Here is a 16,494-nt window from a genome sequence, read left to right on the forward strand (position 1 = left end):
AAAAGAGAATAAATTTATTTCTTATGAAAAATCTAATTCTTTGAGCAATTCTATGTGATTGTGAGATAATAAATTGTTTTAGAAGACTAAAAAACTAACCAGGCACATGTATCTATTAAAAACTTATTTTTTAACATTAATTTCTTTTTTAAACATCATATATGAAACAAAGTATTAGTGGCCTTACAATACTAGATAGATAGATAAATAAGTAGGGGGCAGGAAGTCAAACGCCATTGAATCCGTTGTCTGGTATGTTTGATCCTACAGCTCCGATCCGGCCCCCCGTTTTATTCCCAGCACGTATGCGCGCCAAGAGATAAAGGTTCGCATTGGTGAATGATCAGGTTGGACTGGTACAGTAAATGGCAGAGAAATTTGGTTGCCGCATTACTCCGTCACAGCTACCGATTGCTGGTCGTGCCGGAACCAATCGAGTCATCGGGAACTCTCCGGCTACATGCCACCGCGCGCTGATTAGGACGCAGCGACGTGGCTTACGGCTTTTGAGCACGGCGATGCTTCCGCCCATGGTGGCGCCATGATTAGTGCGTTGCATCTGCCGCGAACAGCGTTCGTGGGACAGCGACGACGCGGGGGACATTCCCATCTACCGGCGGGGTTCGGCTTCCATCCGGTCGCCATCCTTGCTACCACAGGACCACAGCTAGATGCGACGCGGGTGCACTGCCTGCCTGTGGCAACTGTGAGCGATTCAACCCTCCGCACGCTCTCGGTCGAATTGTCGAGAACAGCGTCTGTTTCACGAGCCGCATGTGCACGAGGGCCAACAGTGGCTGCGAAAACCATTTATGAAAATTGACCATTTTTATGGCACCATAATATATAGCGTTGTGATTGAATAGCACGGTGTCGTGTTACTGATATTCAAATTGAACTTAAAAAATTATACATAATAGCTACCACGGCGTTAATGTTACAATGCCGTGTTATTAAATTATGACATCAAATATCATGGTGCTATAAAAATAATCTATTTTTCAACATTGTTTTCTCATATATCTAAAAGCCAAATTCCAAAAATTCTACTAAGGTGTGTCATAGAGACAACCTATGACATAATGAGGACCAATATTCCATGTTTTCTTTGTCGGGCTGGGGATGACACTTGTTATATGGGCTGGCGAGCGAAAAGGTTAAGCCTTAACGAATTTTTTATTTAAATGTTTTAATATTTTTAAGAATACATGCTCATTTGAAAAAATTGCGTGCGTAGGCTATCGTCGTCTGTTCAACGGGCGAGAACAAAATCTCGCCTATTGAATGGGCAAGAATTTGTAGGACACTGTGCTCAATGCATTAAATTACTGGAGAGAGAAACATCTCGCTCGTTCTTTGGGTGAGAACTTGATTTCACCCGTTGAACGGATGAGACATTCGTCTCGCCCGATGAATAAACGACATTTTTATTAAAAAAGTTATTAAAAAACTAAATTCCAAAAATTCCACTAGGGTGTGTCATGGAGATGAACCATGACATAATGAGGCCAAATATTCCATGTTTTCTTTGTTGGGTCTAGGGATGACACTTGTTACATGGGCTGGCAAGCGAAAAAGATTAAGCCTTAAAAATTATATATTTTTTAATATTTTTAAGAATACATATTCATTTTAAAAAATTACATGTTTAGATTACCGTCGCGCGTTCAACGGACGAGAACAAGATCTCGTCTGTTGAATGGGTGAGAACTTATAGGTCCTGCCGCTTAGTGCATTAAATTATCGAAGAGAGGAACATCTCACCTATTCATCGGGCGAGAACTTGGTTTCGCCTATTGAACGGGAGAGATCTTCATCTCGCCTGGTGAATAGACGACATCTTTATTAATATATAGCAGAATAAACATATGTATAATTATTTTTTCTAATATAACTTTTATATGTAGCAATTTAAAAAATATTGTATATTTATTTGGTGAAAAATGCTAGTTATGCAAATAGTTACCCAAATAGCATCACCAAGTAATTCATTCTATCCTTAATTTTGGTTCGATATCCTTTTATTGACAAGTTCTCGCCCGCGGAACGGGCGAGATGTTCCTCTCTCTGGTAATTTAATGCATTGAGCGTCGGACTTATAAGTTCTCGTCCATTGAACAGACGATAATAACCTAAATATGCAATTTTTTCAAACAGACATGTATTCTTATATATATACACACACACTATTCTACTCCCTACGCTAAAAATAGCTATTTAACACCCCCAACACCTCAACCCCGTCAACTTGTCCTACACCCATAAAAAACATCCCGCAACCGTAAATTCCAATTTATCGAGACTGTAAAATACGTATTACCATAAAAACCATTCCGCAACCGTAAATTCCAATTTATCGAGACCGTAAAATGCGTATAACCATAAATACCATTCCACAACCGTAAATTTCAATTTATCGAGATCGTAAAAACCATTCCGCAACCATTAAAATCTGGCTTCTATAAACGCAAAAAAGACTTTAACAATAAAAATTGTGTAGTTTTTATTGTCAAGAGTCGTTTTTACGGTCATACGCATTTTACGGTTTTGATAAATTGAAATTTACGGTTACGGGATGTTTTTTACGCGTGCGGGACTGGTTGACGGAGTTGGTTTGTTAGGATGTTAAATATACGCATTTTATGGTCTCGATAAATTGAAATTTACAGTTGCGGGATGGTTTTTACGATCATACGCATTTTACGGTCTCGATAAATTGGAACTTACGGTTGCAGGATGTTTTTTACGGGTGCAGAACCGGTTGACGGGGTTGGGTTGTTAGGGTGTTAAATAGCTATTTTTAGCGCAACGCTAAGAATAGCAGTGCCATATATATACAAATATATATATATATATATATACTGTATGTATATTCTACAGATATACTCACTGTAGTTCATGTCTGCGCACACCCCACAAGTTGAACCTCACAGTGTTTCGGATTATAACTCACAGTGTTTTGGGTTGTAACTGGAGATATGTGCAGTGTAAATAACAAGTTGTAACTCACAGTGTTAGCTTCTCGTATTGCAATTATGCATATATGGACGTGAAGTTGTAACTGGTCTATCTAACAAGTTGTAACTCACAGTGTTTCGAGTTGTAATTGAGGATGTATGCAGTGCGAATAACAAGTTGTAACTCACAATGTTAGCTTCTCGTGTTGCATTTATGCATTTCTGGACGTAAAGTTGTAACTGGTCAACCTAACAAGTTGTAACTTATAGTGTTTCGGGTTGTAACCGGAGGATATGCGCAGTGCGAATAACAAGTTATAACTCATAGTGTTAGCTTCTTGTGTTGCAATTATGTATTTCTAGATGTGAAGTTGTAATTGGTCTAACTAATAAATTGTAACTTACAGTGTTTTAAGTTGTAACTAGGGGATGTGTATATTGCGAATAGCAACTGCGTATAGACGCAGAATAGCCTCGGTATATATATATATTCAAGCCTTAACGGCAACAAAGAAGCACCAAGCCCGTCTGGCGTGGCAATCTTCCCAAGATTAACTCAACTTGATATTGATCGTCTCAAAATAAAATATAAGGAAAGCGTCAATCGAATTAGCTCCTTCTCGACCATCAGAGTTACAGATTCAAGCAATACAAACAATATAAGGAAAGCGTCAAATGAAGCAATTTGCACACATCCACACTGCATTTACCTCGCTGTATCACTAAACATGGTTACATGGCCCTCATTTTCTATTTATTCAGCAACATCAATAAAAGCTAGTGCTTATCCACCCTCTGCAAATGTCTGTATCAACTCGATAGAAGCATAGCTTTCATAGCTGTAATACGTGAATCTTAGTAGAGCTAATTGGTTCAGTTTGGAATGACCAAAGAACCAGTAATAGAAACATCGCATATGGACGTGCAATTCTGAATTCTGCATGCTTGACGTATTGTTGGTTTTCAACTGAGCAAAATGTTTCACTGAGAAAAAATAAAGTGGAAATTTTTCTGAAGGAAGTTTATATACTCCTAAGACATTTGAAGTTTGCCTTGGTCTGGCTTGCAGGTGTTCTGGAACAGATTATCGCGGACTCAAGGTTGAAGGAGATGGATCTCTTTGTTGGAATCTTGAAACAGATGGCGTGGACAACCCAGAGGATTCAGCGGCGCTGAAGAAGTTCAAGCTGGAGGTGTGATATTTCGCTCAGCGTGGATGGTGTTTGACCTTGAACCATGGAATAGGGTAGTTCTGGTACTATCTTGAGTTGTCAAGTTCCATTCAGTGTGAAAATGTGGTGTGTGCTGTGTTTTTAGCTGCATTTTGCGGAATCATCATTGTAAGCGCTTAACTGTACCAGATAGCTTCGTTTTAATGGAACTGGGGTTGGACCCTGTTTTTCCAAAAAAAAAGGAAAAGAAAAAGATAATGCAGTACTTGTTATATTTTTTATTTGTTCTAGAAGTTCTGGTAAGCACGAAAACCCAAAAAAAATTCGGTAATCCTTTTGATCATGAAGTACAGTGTCTGAAAACCAGCAGCTAATGCAGGTCAATCACATGTTTAGATGCAACCAAATGTGAAATAATAAAATAATTCAACATAGTAACTTTTTGGAGTTGAGTTGATCAGGCCAATCCAAAATTCCAAGTTGCTATTGGTTAGCTGGAAATATCTTATTGAGGGATCAAACTACCAATCTCAGTCAAAATTTCTCAAACACTAAAAATGATAGTAAGCGTGGCACATGAATGAGACTGACTATTGTCGCGCAGTATAATCAAAATATCAACAAACAAGCAAATCAAGAAAAGGTAGCGAACCCTGACTTGTGAGATTGGACATGATCTTCTTTGCTTCTAAAATTTAAAGGTTGATTTTCAGGCCGCAGGGTTCACTTTGAGTTGGAAGTTTTGGTAATTGTCGTTTCAATTTATACATCATTAGTAGTTGTTAGTCTACTGACAAGAATCTAATCACAAAACTGAAAGAATCTGCATTGTTCAAGTTTACTCACACATGCCCTTTCCATAAGATCGAAACAAAAAATAATTAAACAGAACGATAATATTAACAACTGCATGAAAGAATGAAAACTGAATCAATGGGATTTGGTGTTGGTTCCGTTACTTCTCAAGATGACGATGCTCACCGCCGAGACATCCAAGGTAGCATTCCTCACCTCCACGACGCGCGACTTCTCGAAGAGGTGTGCGACGCCGAAGAGGTCGATGTGCCAGTCGACGGCGAGCGCAATCGCGCCACCGCATTGGACGGTGCGCTCGATCTCGGCCGCGAACCGGGACGGGAAGATCGCGCTGGTGAGCGCCCGCGGGTCATCGGAGAGCACAACGTCGAAGGCGCCGTCGAAGAATGGGAGGTTGTGCGGGTCTGCTCGGCGTACGAGGGGCGGAAAGTCCACGAGATCGACGCCCGTGGCGTCCCCGACGCCGGTCGCGTGGAGCGCGTCCACGGTCTGCCCCACGCCCGCGGCGACGCAGAGGATGCGGGAGGAGTCGCCGAGGAGGCGCAGCCGGGGCGGAGCGGGACGAACGCGGACGCTTTGAGGGTTGCGATGCGGCGGCTCCAGCGCGGGGAAGCCTGGAACTTGGCGAGGCGGATGTCGGGGTCGACGACGCGGCGGGTCGAGGCTTCGCAGGAGGTGCTGTCATGACCTCAAGATACTAGTTGGGCGCGGGTTAATGAGAGACACTCATCTCCAATTGGACGGTGGTGGGACATTCAAATTTTGGAAGTTAGAAGCTTCTGTTAATTTCAGTTGTGTGTTAGTTGTCAGACAATTACAGTACCTAATTTTACTTTTACCGTGTTATAATTTAAACTGGGTAACTAGCCTAGGATATTTCCGGAGGGAGGTACACAAGGAGAACCATCCAACCATTTTGCTTGTAACAGAACCCCAGAAACTATGGATGAGGAATGAATTCATCGCTGGATTCTTCCTTCCTTCCTCTGTTCTTCGTCTGATTTTCTCTGTTCTTCGTTGGGTCTTTTCTCTAGTGATGCGTGATTCTCTTTTGGTTCAGCTCGAGTTCGATCGGGTTTGACAAATTGGTACCAGAGCCTTGCGATTCTCGGACCTTAGCAACGATTCGGATCATCGGTGAGGGTTGTCCAACATTTGTTTGGGCGTAAAATTCCGGGAACCGAGTTCGATTCGCTTGCGGTGAAGAAGGAGGTGAGTTGGATTCAGACTTGGGTTGCCTGGTTCTTCCGGGTAGTAAAATCCCTCGGTCAATCTCCAGCTCCGGCGGCGGTAGAATCGTGGTGCAGATCTGAGTTGGGGAGGAACAATCCGAACCGCATCTGCTCCATACTGACAACATGACGCGTACCACCAAGACGGCGGCAGCAGCGGGTGGGGCTTCATCATCTGCAGTGATTGTTAATCCTGAGGATTTGGTGACGCTGGATGGCTCTAGCATCGGCTTCGTGGAAACCATGCATGATGAGGTACTCGATTTGAAATCCCGGCTTGGAAATGTTGAGATCCATCTCTCATATATGCGTGAAATGATCCACAATATCCAAACAGCTATGTTAGATAGGCCACACGGTTCTAAGGATGATGTTGATCAAGTGGGGGTTAGAGATTCTGAGCTTGAGGAAGTTGTTGAGGTTCTGACCAAGGATAAGGGGGTGAAGAACACTGGCAACAACAGTCAGACCTTGCCTGAATCTGTTGTTAACCCACACCACCCACCCCAAGGCTATGTATACACTGAAATTCCACTTAAATCTGCTCCACTTGTCACAGACCATGAGTTTGAGCATGACAGGACCACTCAATTGCATCATCCACAAATGAATCATCCAAGCCACACTTCATATATACCTCCTCATGCTAGAGGCCTTGAATTTCATAAACAAGGTCAGGGTTACCAAACTGACAAGTATAGTCAGAAACTCAATGACAACACATTCAGTCTTTCTATCTCTAGACCAAAGATTGACTTTCCTTCTTTCAATGGTGATAACCTGGTGGGGTGGACTAGACAGTGTGAGAGGTATTTTGATTTAGCATCTGTTCCTCAGGAATTATGGGTGTCACTTGCAACATTACACTGTTCTAGAAGGGCTGAGCACTGGTGGCATAGTTTGAGGATGTCAGCAAAACACATGAGATGGGTTCAGTTCTACTCACTTGTTTGCAATCATTTTTCTGAACACAGTATGTTTGATATAGTAGAGGTGTTTCATTCACTCTCACAAGAAACAAGTGTATCTACCTATATAGATAAATTTGAAGAGCTGATGGCAGTAATGCAGAGGCAACATCCTGAACTTCAAGAGGATTATTACATTAGATGCTTTATTAAAGGGCTTAAAGATCAGATTAAACATTGCATGAAGCCTCATAAGCCACATAGTATGATTGATGCTTATGGAATTGCAAGAGATTTGGAAAGAGCTGTTCTGAGTAGGAAATCTGGTTTTGTGGGTACTCACTCTAGTAGCAAACCCTCATTCACTCCCTCACTGAGCCAGAGAACTATTGTACCAGCAGCTAAATCGGAAGTGGTCCAAAAAGCTAAAAAGCTTCCAGCTATCAATACTAAGCCTAAGGAGCCAGGAACATGCTGAAAATGTTCTGCCCCTTGGACACCAAAACATAAACTGAAATGCAAGTTTTACTAATCCTCTACTCATGCTATAATTATGGGGCCAGATGAAATTCAACAACAGGTGGACGAATTGGAGGATGACCAAGCCTATGATCAGGAATTGCAGCAGCAAACCAATCCTGAATTGATGCAAATCTCCAAGCATGCAGTGTCTGGTGCTCAAACTGTAGCCACATTCTGTCTACCATTGACTGTGAGGGGCAAAAGAGCCATTGCATTGGTGGATAGTGGGAGTACTCACAGCTTCATGGATGTAACTTTTGCAAGTAAGGCTGGATGTCAAATTCAGCATACACAATTACAAGCTGTCACTGTTGCTGGTGGGGGTGAATTACATTCTGGAGGGCACATTCCTCATTGCTTCTATCTGATCTACAAGGAAAAAATTTCTAGCTCCTTCCAATTGCTTCAGCTTAATAGCTATGATATTATTTTAGGATGTGATTGGATATACAGTCATAGTCCTATTGGTATTGATCTCAAGGAAAGACTTCTAACAATTACTAAGGAAGGGAGAAAAAGATGTGTTTCACTGATTGTTATAAAGATGGGTGTGGCAGTGAACTACCAGCTCTAAAATTTGGCAAGCTGTTGTGCAAGGGAGTCGTGAGATATGTGTTCCATATCAAGATGGACAATGCCAGTAATACAGTAGAAGGCATACACAAAAGGGAACTTGATGAGATCCTGGAAAAATTCAGCAAAGTGTTTGCTGAACCTGAGGGGTTACCTCCTGATAGAAAATGTGTTCATTCAATCCCTTTGAAATCTGGCAGTCAACCACCAAGCTTGAGACCATACAAGATGCCTCACCATCAAAAAGATGAGGTAAAGAAACAAGTGAAACAGATGATAGGACAAGGAATTATCAGACCTGGTGAGAGTCCATATTCTTCTCCCTCTATTTTGGCTAGAAAAAAAGATGGATCATGGGTTTGACAGGTGCGTGGGAAGGGAGCTAGCGATAGGGACGCGTATGTGGGCGAGCCGCCGCCGGCGAAGCAGGAGGAGGACGAGTGGCGGAACAGGTGCAGCCGCGCGGCGGTGGCAACGGCCGCCAGAGCGATCGACACGCGGTTCAGCAGCCGCCGGATGTGCCCGTTCATGTCCGGCGCGGGTCGGTGAGGAACGAGGCCGGCGCGGCCGTGCCTTCGGGGCCTTTTGGAAACCCAGCGCTGGGCCTGCTGGGCTGGGCTAACAATTTCTTTCCCGGCCCGATTAGGCAGGCTGCCTGGCTCCCAAAACCCTCCGCCTCACGCCCTCACTCCCCTCGCCGCAAACCCCATCCGCTGTCTCGTTGCACCCATGGCCTCCCCCGCCGCGGCCGCCGCCTCCTCCCGCGCGCGCCGCCTCTCCAGCATCTTCTCCTCGTCCACGCCACGCGCCAAGCCACCGAAGCCCGAGCCCGCGGCGACCCCTAAAGCGCCCGCCGGCGAGGAGGCGAAACCCAATTCGGGCCCCAAGCGCCGGAAGGCCCTCCGCAAAATCCTACAGGACATCTTCCGGGAGCGCGATCCGGACAAGCTGGTGTCCGAGTTTATCGCCGCGTCGACCGCGTCCCAACGCTTCCGCGACCGGCACCGCGTGTACGAGGTGGCCGTGTCCCGCCTCGCCTCCTTCGGGCGCTGCGACGCCGTCGCGGCCCTCATTGACTCGCAGAAGCCCTTCCTCGAGGACTGCAACGAGGGCTTTGCCGTGCGCCTCGTCCGCCTCTACGGCCGCGCCTACATGCCGTCTCACGCCGCCGCAACCTTCCGTGGCCTTCCCCCGAAGCACAAGTCCGTCATGGCCTTCAACGCCCTCCTCGCCGCTTACGTCGAGGCCCGCGAGTTCGACGCGCTGGCCACCGCGTTCGAGGAGATCCCGGCCTCCCACCCCACCGTTGTCCCCAGCGTATATTCTTACAACATACTCATCAGCGCGCTGTGCCAGAAGCCCAATCTTTCGGCGGCTCTCGATGCCATCGCGCTCATGGAGAAGTGCGGTCTGATCCCCGATAATGTCTCTTTCAACACTCTGCTTAATGGGTTTTACAACAATGGTCGCTTTGATGATGCCGAGAAAGTCTGGGAGATGATGAAGGAGAGGAATGTTGAGCCGGACACAAAGAGCTACAACGCAAAGCTGAGGGGTTTGGTTGCCGAAGGGAGGATTGAGGATGCAGTTGCTGTGATTGAGAGGATGCAGAAGGATGGGCCAAAACCTGATTCAGTGTCCTACAATGAGCTGATTCGAGGGTACTGCAAGGAAGGGAGATTGGATGAGGCCAAGAAGGTATATGATGATCTGGTAAAGAATGGATGTGCACCAAATAGGGGCACATTTCAAACCATCGTGCCACGTTTTGTGGAGGCTGGGGAGCTTGATCTTGCTCTCAATTGCTGCCGTGAGATCTTTAGTAGGAAGTGCAGAGTGCAATGTTCGTTGCTGCAAGGGGTAGTGACTGCATTGGTTGCTGCATCAAGGGTGGAGGAGGCTAAAAGTATCGTTGAGCTTGGAAGGAAGAACTACTATCCTCGGAAGAGTTTGAAGATGCCTCCACGTACTGGAGAAGAAAGTGATGTAGAAGCAGAACCTGATTTGGAAGATTCTGTACTGTATGAAGAGGGGTGCGACGAGGAAGAGGAGTCTAAAAATGCCTGATGGGGATATACCTTCGTAAGTTAGGAATTGATCATGACATTGATCTGTCATGATGATGCTAATGGAATTTGATTAAATATGCTATCTTGCTTTACTGTTTTGTTGGCCTGAAACGACAGATGTGCATGTATAAATGCATTTTTTTGTACTTTAATAATAGAATGCTTTATCTTTCATCTGTGCCGTAAGATGCTCAGTAAAAGAACCTCTATTCATTTTACAAGAGATTTGCAGCAAGCCTTTGTTCTTTATCTAGAATGGCCTTGTGCCTATTTGTAACATGGCATCAAAATTGTTAATTGTTTGAATGTTTTGTGTTTTGTTATCATGCCTGAATGTACCGTAAGCTTTATAAACATTTGCATCTTCTGGTCTTTGATAATGCCACTGTTTGCTTTGCCAAGCAGATAAACATCTAACTCCCGAATTGTCGACCTGATTGGCTACTTCTACTTTGGAATATGAACATTTCGTGTATTATGGGAGGCTTGGACTTATTATGTCATCATAGATCAGTTTTCGTTTTTTGTTAGTATATTAGTGTCATAGCATGTTAAGCTAGAGGTGGATATTTTGTATCTAGCAAAGTGGGGTTGTTTTATAGTCAATTGTGCTATATTCATTTACTTTAATTATGCTATTTTTTTTCTTCCATTGAACAGATCATCTTAGCCTCTCCCAACTTGCTTGGGACTAAAATGCTTTGTTGTTGTTGTTGATGATGATGATGAACAGATCATCTCATTCCGTCAGATAACTTGCTATTAGAATAGTGAATTATAAAAAAAAATTGGGATGTTGCATTAACTACCAATGTATCACACTTCAGATTGTTGCTTTTCAAGAATATGATAGAAGGGGTCTTCTTTTGATTGAGAATACATATATATTACTTACTTAGTACTCTATTTAGCACTAGAAGATTGGCTGCCATGTGCTATAGCGGCTAAGCTTTGAGATAGTGTTAAAGATTGTTTCTATAATTAAGTTATATGAAGGCAAATGAGCAATTTGATCTGATGAATTGTCAGTCTTAACTCTTAACTAATCGATTAAATTGGTAGGTTTAAGATCACCAATAAGCAAGTGTGCTTCTCTTTTCATTTTTATTCTATTTTGCTTGCACATGTTTTAGAGATTATTTTTAGGATAAGTTTTACAATTTTATGCCAAATCTGGTGTTTAAGTGCTAAAAATCTACTTTGGCCTGATCTATCTACCGAAAACAAAGAGAACAAAAAGAAGTTATTCCAGAACTCAAATATCAAGTTTACTGAGATACTGCCTTCCCTATTTTCCAGAAAGCTCAGAGAAATCTGAAGCTGTGAAAAGAAACTTTTTTCTATATTTGTAACTGATTTTAAGCTTATCTCACCAATCAGATATTTCCTCTGATTGGTGTCTCTTGCTCCGGAGTCCAGACTAATCAGGTGTCTTTGTTTTGTCGATAGGGTACTTTCATTTTTATGCATTCTTGCTTGGTGCCACCGTGCTAGATCTCTTCATATGTTCAGACTGGTTACTGGAAACCATTGGAAATTGTTGGAACATTTCAATTGTTTTGTCATTCAGGCCTTCCACAGGTGAGGTCCCTGACCTACCATGCTCAAAGCTTGTGCTCTAATAATTTTTATTTCATCTTGGGTAGCTTGTTATTTCTAATTGTCCATCATAAATAAACTGCCATTCTTTATTTATGTTATGGTGCATTTGCTTTCTTTCTCTGCGGTCAAGATTTCACAAATATCCATTCAGCGCTAGAAAGTTCAATATTTTGTTTAGGAACCAGGGCCGGTCCTGACATTTTGGTGGTCCGAGACGAGATTAAAAATAGGACCCTATTAAATATAAATTTCGAAATATTTACGTACCACAGTGGCTCAAAGCAATATTATTTTTTTTATCAAACAAATAGCAGTTGTATATATCATAAGAAAAAATAGCATATCTCAGTACACAATAACATAAACAGAGAAAACAAGATGTATACGAGTACACAATAACATAAACAGAGAAAATAAGATGTATACGAGACATATGACTATATGATAGGGTAAAATAAAGATATACTTTTCAATTAAGTCTCTGTATTTATCAGCACCAAGATTAGCAATCACGACTACATCACCCAACTTGAAAACAGAAGCCAATTTATCGTAAATCTAAAATAAATATAAGAATATGATTATACATGTTAGACATAATAAATGTAGCTAAGCTTACAAAGTAAAATTGCATATGATTGTAACTTTACTTGTGGAGATCATCCGAAACAATTTCTTCTAATATTTATAGAAGTGAAGTCACTAATGATGGTATCAATATCAATCTCATCTAGTAAATTTTTCTCAATGCATAAGGTCGCCAAACCAGTTAGCCTTTTTTGAGACATTACTGACCTCAAATAGTTCTTCAATAACTTCAACTTTGAAAAGCTTCTTTCAGCCGATGTCACAGTCACAGGTACAGTAAATAAGATTCGATAAGAAATAGAAACATTAGGATAGCAGTCCACTTCTCTAACAAATTCAAAAACCTTCATAGCAGACATTGTTCTATCCGGCAAAGTCAATTGCATAACCCTTAATTCAGATATTAGATCATTTAACTCCACATCAGATGAACCATGCAGATAGAAAGTTTTTGCAAATTTAGTGCAGCAATCTATTAGTTCAATATTATTCAGTGACTTCAAGGCGTTTGAACTCAGTAAAAACCCGAATATACCTTGAGACACTTGGAGTTCTTCAAATCTATTTTTCAATGAAGTTGTTGCCATATCAACCATGACCAAAAAGTAATTAACTTCAAATGCCTTCTCGGCTTGCAGTATTTCTTCATTGCAATCAATTTTATCAAATTATTTCTTCCTAAGAGCCCGATGTTTTACTGGAAACGATAACTCAACACCCATTTCAGATGCAAGGTCTTTGGCAATGTTCAAACTAGATGCATACCCTTCATTTCTGTACTTGTCAAAGCGGCAAGGGCGCACGCAAGGCAAGTGGTTAAGGAAAAAAAATATCAAGAATACAGATTAAAAAAAACCCTAATGGAGTAATGGGGGCCTCTGGGATTTAGGGGCCCGGGGCGGCTGCCCCGCTCGCCCCAGGGCCGGGCCTGTTAGGAACCATGCTGTTGCATAGTTTATCACGTTGCATTATAATCACCAAGGTTTCACCTATAATCTTACTTAAGTTTATGTTACTTCTTGAAAATAAGGAATACTGGATTGAGTACAGAACTTAATCAGACTCGATCACTTGGCTTGCTAGGGTTTTGGATGTACCAAAAGGAGGCACTTGGAAATTGCAAGGGTATGTTTGGATAGAGGGAACTTGTATTCAAATCTTAATGATTCAGTTCAAATTTTGTAGCAATACCCTCGTCCCCACACCCTACTGTCGAATGGTCAAAACTGGTTCTGTGATAATAGTTCGTTGAGTTTGTCTTCACAGTGGCGTGCGTAATCAGCCGGAGCATCCAGCAGTGCAAGCAGTTAGACAGAGCAGGGTTGCGATTAAACAAAGATGGCTAGACTAAAACACCAGCTAAGAAGACCCAAGTAGAACAGAAGGCTCCAAGCTTACAAAAATGACACTAGCAGTATCGATTAGGTTTGCCAGGCCAAGACTTTCGGGGCATCGTGATTAGAGCGTGCATGTTGACACCAATTATGGTTTAGTCCCGAAAAATGATACAAAATCAATTTTGAGCAATAAAAAATAATATAAATGGCCATATTTCATTTAAATGTGAAATAAATTAATATTTAAGTAATAATCATTTCTTACAAAATAATTAATATAATCTTGCATCGGCCACGAGATACTAGTTGAGAACTACGCGATATGTTGTGTCTACATATAAATGTGGTTTACGAATAGGAATACACACCCTGACGATGCCGCATATGCATGGACATATATACAGGAGCAGTGTATCAGTGAATACACGAGTTGTCTAGCAGGTCAAAAGTAAGGGAAATAGTGAAAGAATTGAGATAAGATGAACAATGATTATTAAACCACGTCTCCATGAACGCGTTGTCTCAAGTCTAAACACCTTTTCTTTAATTAGTAAATGAATTTGTTGGGCAAATAAACTGTGTGCATGCATGTGTATACCATGCACTTAGGGTGTGTTTGTTTGTTCGAGTAGGGTTTAGTAGAACTGCATCGTGTAAATAGGCTAAGGGAAAGTAGGCTGAGTGAAGTTATATATGTTGAAAAAAGAGTGTTTAGTTAGTTATATTTATCTAGACAGGCTGAGTTAATTTTCTGTTTGATTAGTTGAATATGAGATTGTATGAGTGAATATAAGAATCGAGATTATAATTAGTTACTCGTATAAAGATATGATACTGATAAATGTATCTATCTGTATGAGTAGATGCAGAGTCTACATCCACTTAGCCAAAATGATATCATATATTACATCCGTTTATACATATGAGAACTATAAATATAGACAACTAAACATGCTTCTTAAAATTATATGTATCTACCAAGTTACACTAAGAGAAATTTAGATAACTAAACACACCCTCGCTGAGTCAAACAAACCAATGGCCCTGCTGCCCACGTTCCAAAGAAGCGGTGCCGCTAGCCGTGCTGTGTGGTTGCATGTGTGCTTGAGTTTTGCACTTAATTAATTACTTAAGACCCTCAATGTTGACTGTGACAACCATAGAAGGGTTGGAGGTTTCCAGTTAAAAGAAACCACGGTTTGTGCGTGGTGCAAGGACCGTGGGACGTGCTGCCTACAGGACCGCTAAGAAAATAAAGAAAAATGAGAGAAAAGAAATTAGACGCGCAGGGAACCGTAACTTCCCTCAACGGTGTCCTCGTCCAGCTCTATAAATAGGGGATCGCCGTGAAAACTGCGGTGGACTCTTTGGGGCGAGGAGACAAGGAAGGCTGCTCGCTGCTGGGATTTTTGGCGAGAGAGCAGTGACACAGACCAGAGTTGACACAGACCAGAGCGAACACAGAGAGGCTGTTGGCGAGGAGAAACATACCGAGAGGCTGCGTCTGTTGACGTGAAGCACCTCAACCAGAAGCTTTCGGAAGGAGAAGCACCAAGAGGCTGCCGGGAGAGGGAGAGCACCAGCAAGCTGTTGGCGCGAGAGCACAAAAGCTTTGGCGCGACAGCTTCCGCAACACCGAGCGCCCATGGAGGCGCTGCTGCGCGCGCGGGGAGGTTTTGCGAGGTACATGCGTCTCTTTTCCATTGGTTTGGTCATCGCGATACAAACCATATAAGCAGCCTATTGGAGTCTTGGAGAAGTCACAGTCGGGCGGCTTGGATAGGGGAACACGCCGATTTTTTTAATAATATTATTTTATTAAAAATTTTAAAAATAATAGTCAAATTCACAAAATTACAAAAATAGTTACCTATCGGCATACGGAGTACCAACAAGGGATATTTCGGTACTCCGAATACCGACAGTCGACGTGGCACTGGGTTTGGGGGCCTGTTAGCACGCGGCTTGCAGACAAAAGTCATGTTGGCATTTCGCGTACCGACCGGCCCACAGGTAGACACTGATAAGAGTGTTGCACTAGCTGATAGCTGATAGGTCTGTTGTCACGCTGTTTGCCGACAGGCTGACAGACCCTGTTTTAGTTGAATTTTTTTAATAATTTAGAAAATATCTTGTAATTATTATTGAGACACTGCCAGTGCTAAGTACACATCATATAAAAGAAGTCAAACTCTATCAAAAATATCAACTACGACTACACGGAGGCTGAGGCAATAAGGCGTGCAGATGTTGAACGGTCAAAAATATTTGTTATGCAAATAGTTGTCTAAATGGCATCACGGAGTGGTTCATTTTTCCTAATTTTGGTTTGATGTAATTTTGTCGACATGTATTTATTTAGTTGATGTAAAATTGTGTGAGTAATTTTTTAGTGAAGTAACATTAGGAGGATGCAAAATCTAAATTTTTAAACAATAGTAGTAGTGAAGCATAATTATTATAGAACCCAGCACGGATGAGGACAACAGACGTTGATATATATGGTACGTATAAAGACTATCCTAATAGCATGTCGTTGCTAAAACGTAACATGTCTTAGAGAATAAAAATAGACCGAGTTACAATAGATGCTCTTTACTGAGTGCATCTAGGATATTTACCCTTTTGTAGGGCATCGAGGCTCTCCTTCCCGTGCTTTAGCCGCTTCCTTTCCCTCTCTACTTCACGTGCTTTAGCCGCGGCGTGCTCCTTCGCTGC

General features: G+C 42.2%; 1 protein-coding gene and 1 pseudogene across 1 annotated transcript; one reads left to right on the forward strand and one right to left on the reverse strand.

Moving 5' to 3' along the window:
- Positions 1-4,680: 4,680 nt before the first annotated feature.
- Positions 4,681-5,908, reverse strand: LOC133907055 (uncharacterized; annotated as a pseudogene).
- Positions 5,909-8,850: 2,942 nt separating this feature from the next.
- LOC133908898 (small ribosomal subunit protein mS79 (rPPR3b)-like) lies at positions 8,851-10,575 on the forward strand. The gene has a single exon (XM_062351111.1). The coding sequence runs from the start codon at positions 8,910-8,912 to the stop codon at positions 10,245-10,247; it is 1,338 nt and encodes a 445-aa protein (XP_062207095.1). The 5' UTR covers positions 8,851-8,909; the 3' UTR covers positions 10,248-10,575.
- The last annotated feature ends 5,919 nt before the right edge of the window (positions 10,576-16,494 follow it).

Source organism: Phragmites australis, chromosome 2 (assembly GCF_958298935.1).
Source record: "Phragmites australis chromosome 2, lpPhrAust1.1, whole genome shotgun sequence".
Classification (NCBI taxonomy): Eukaryota; Viridiplantae; Streptophyta; class Magnoliopsida; order Poales; family Poaceae; genus Phragmites; species Phragmites australis.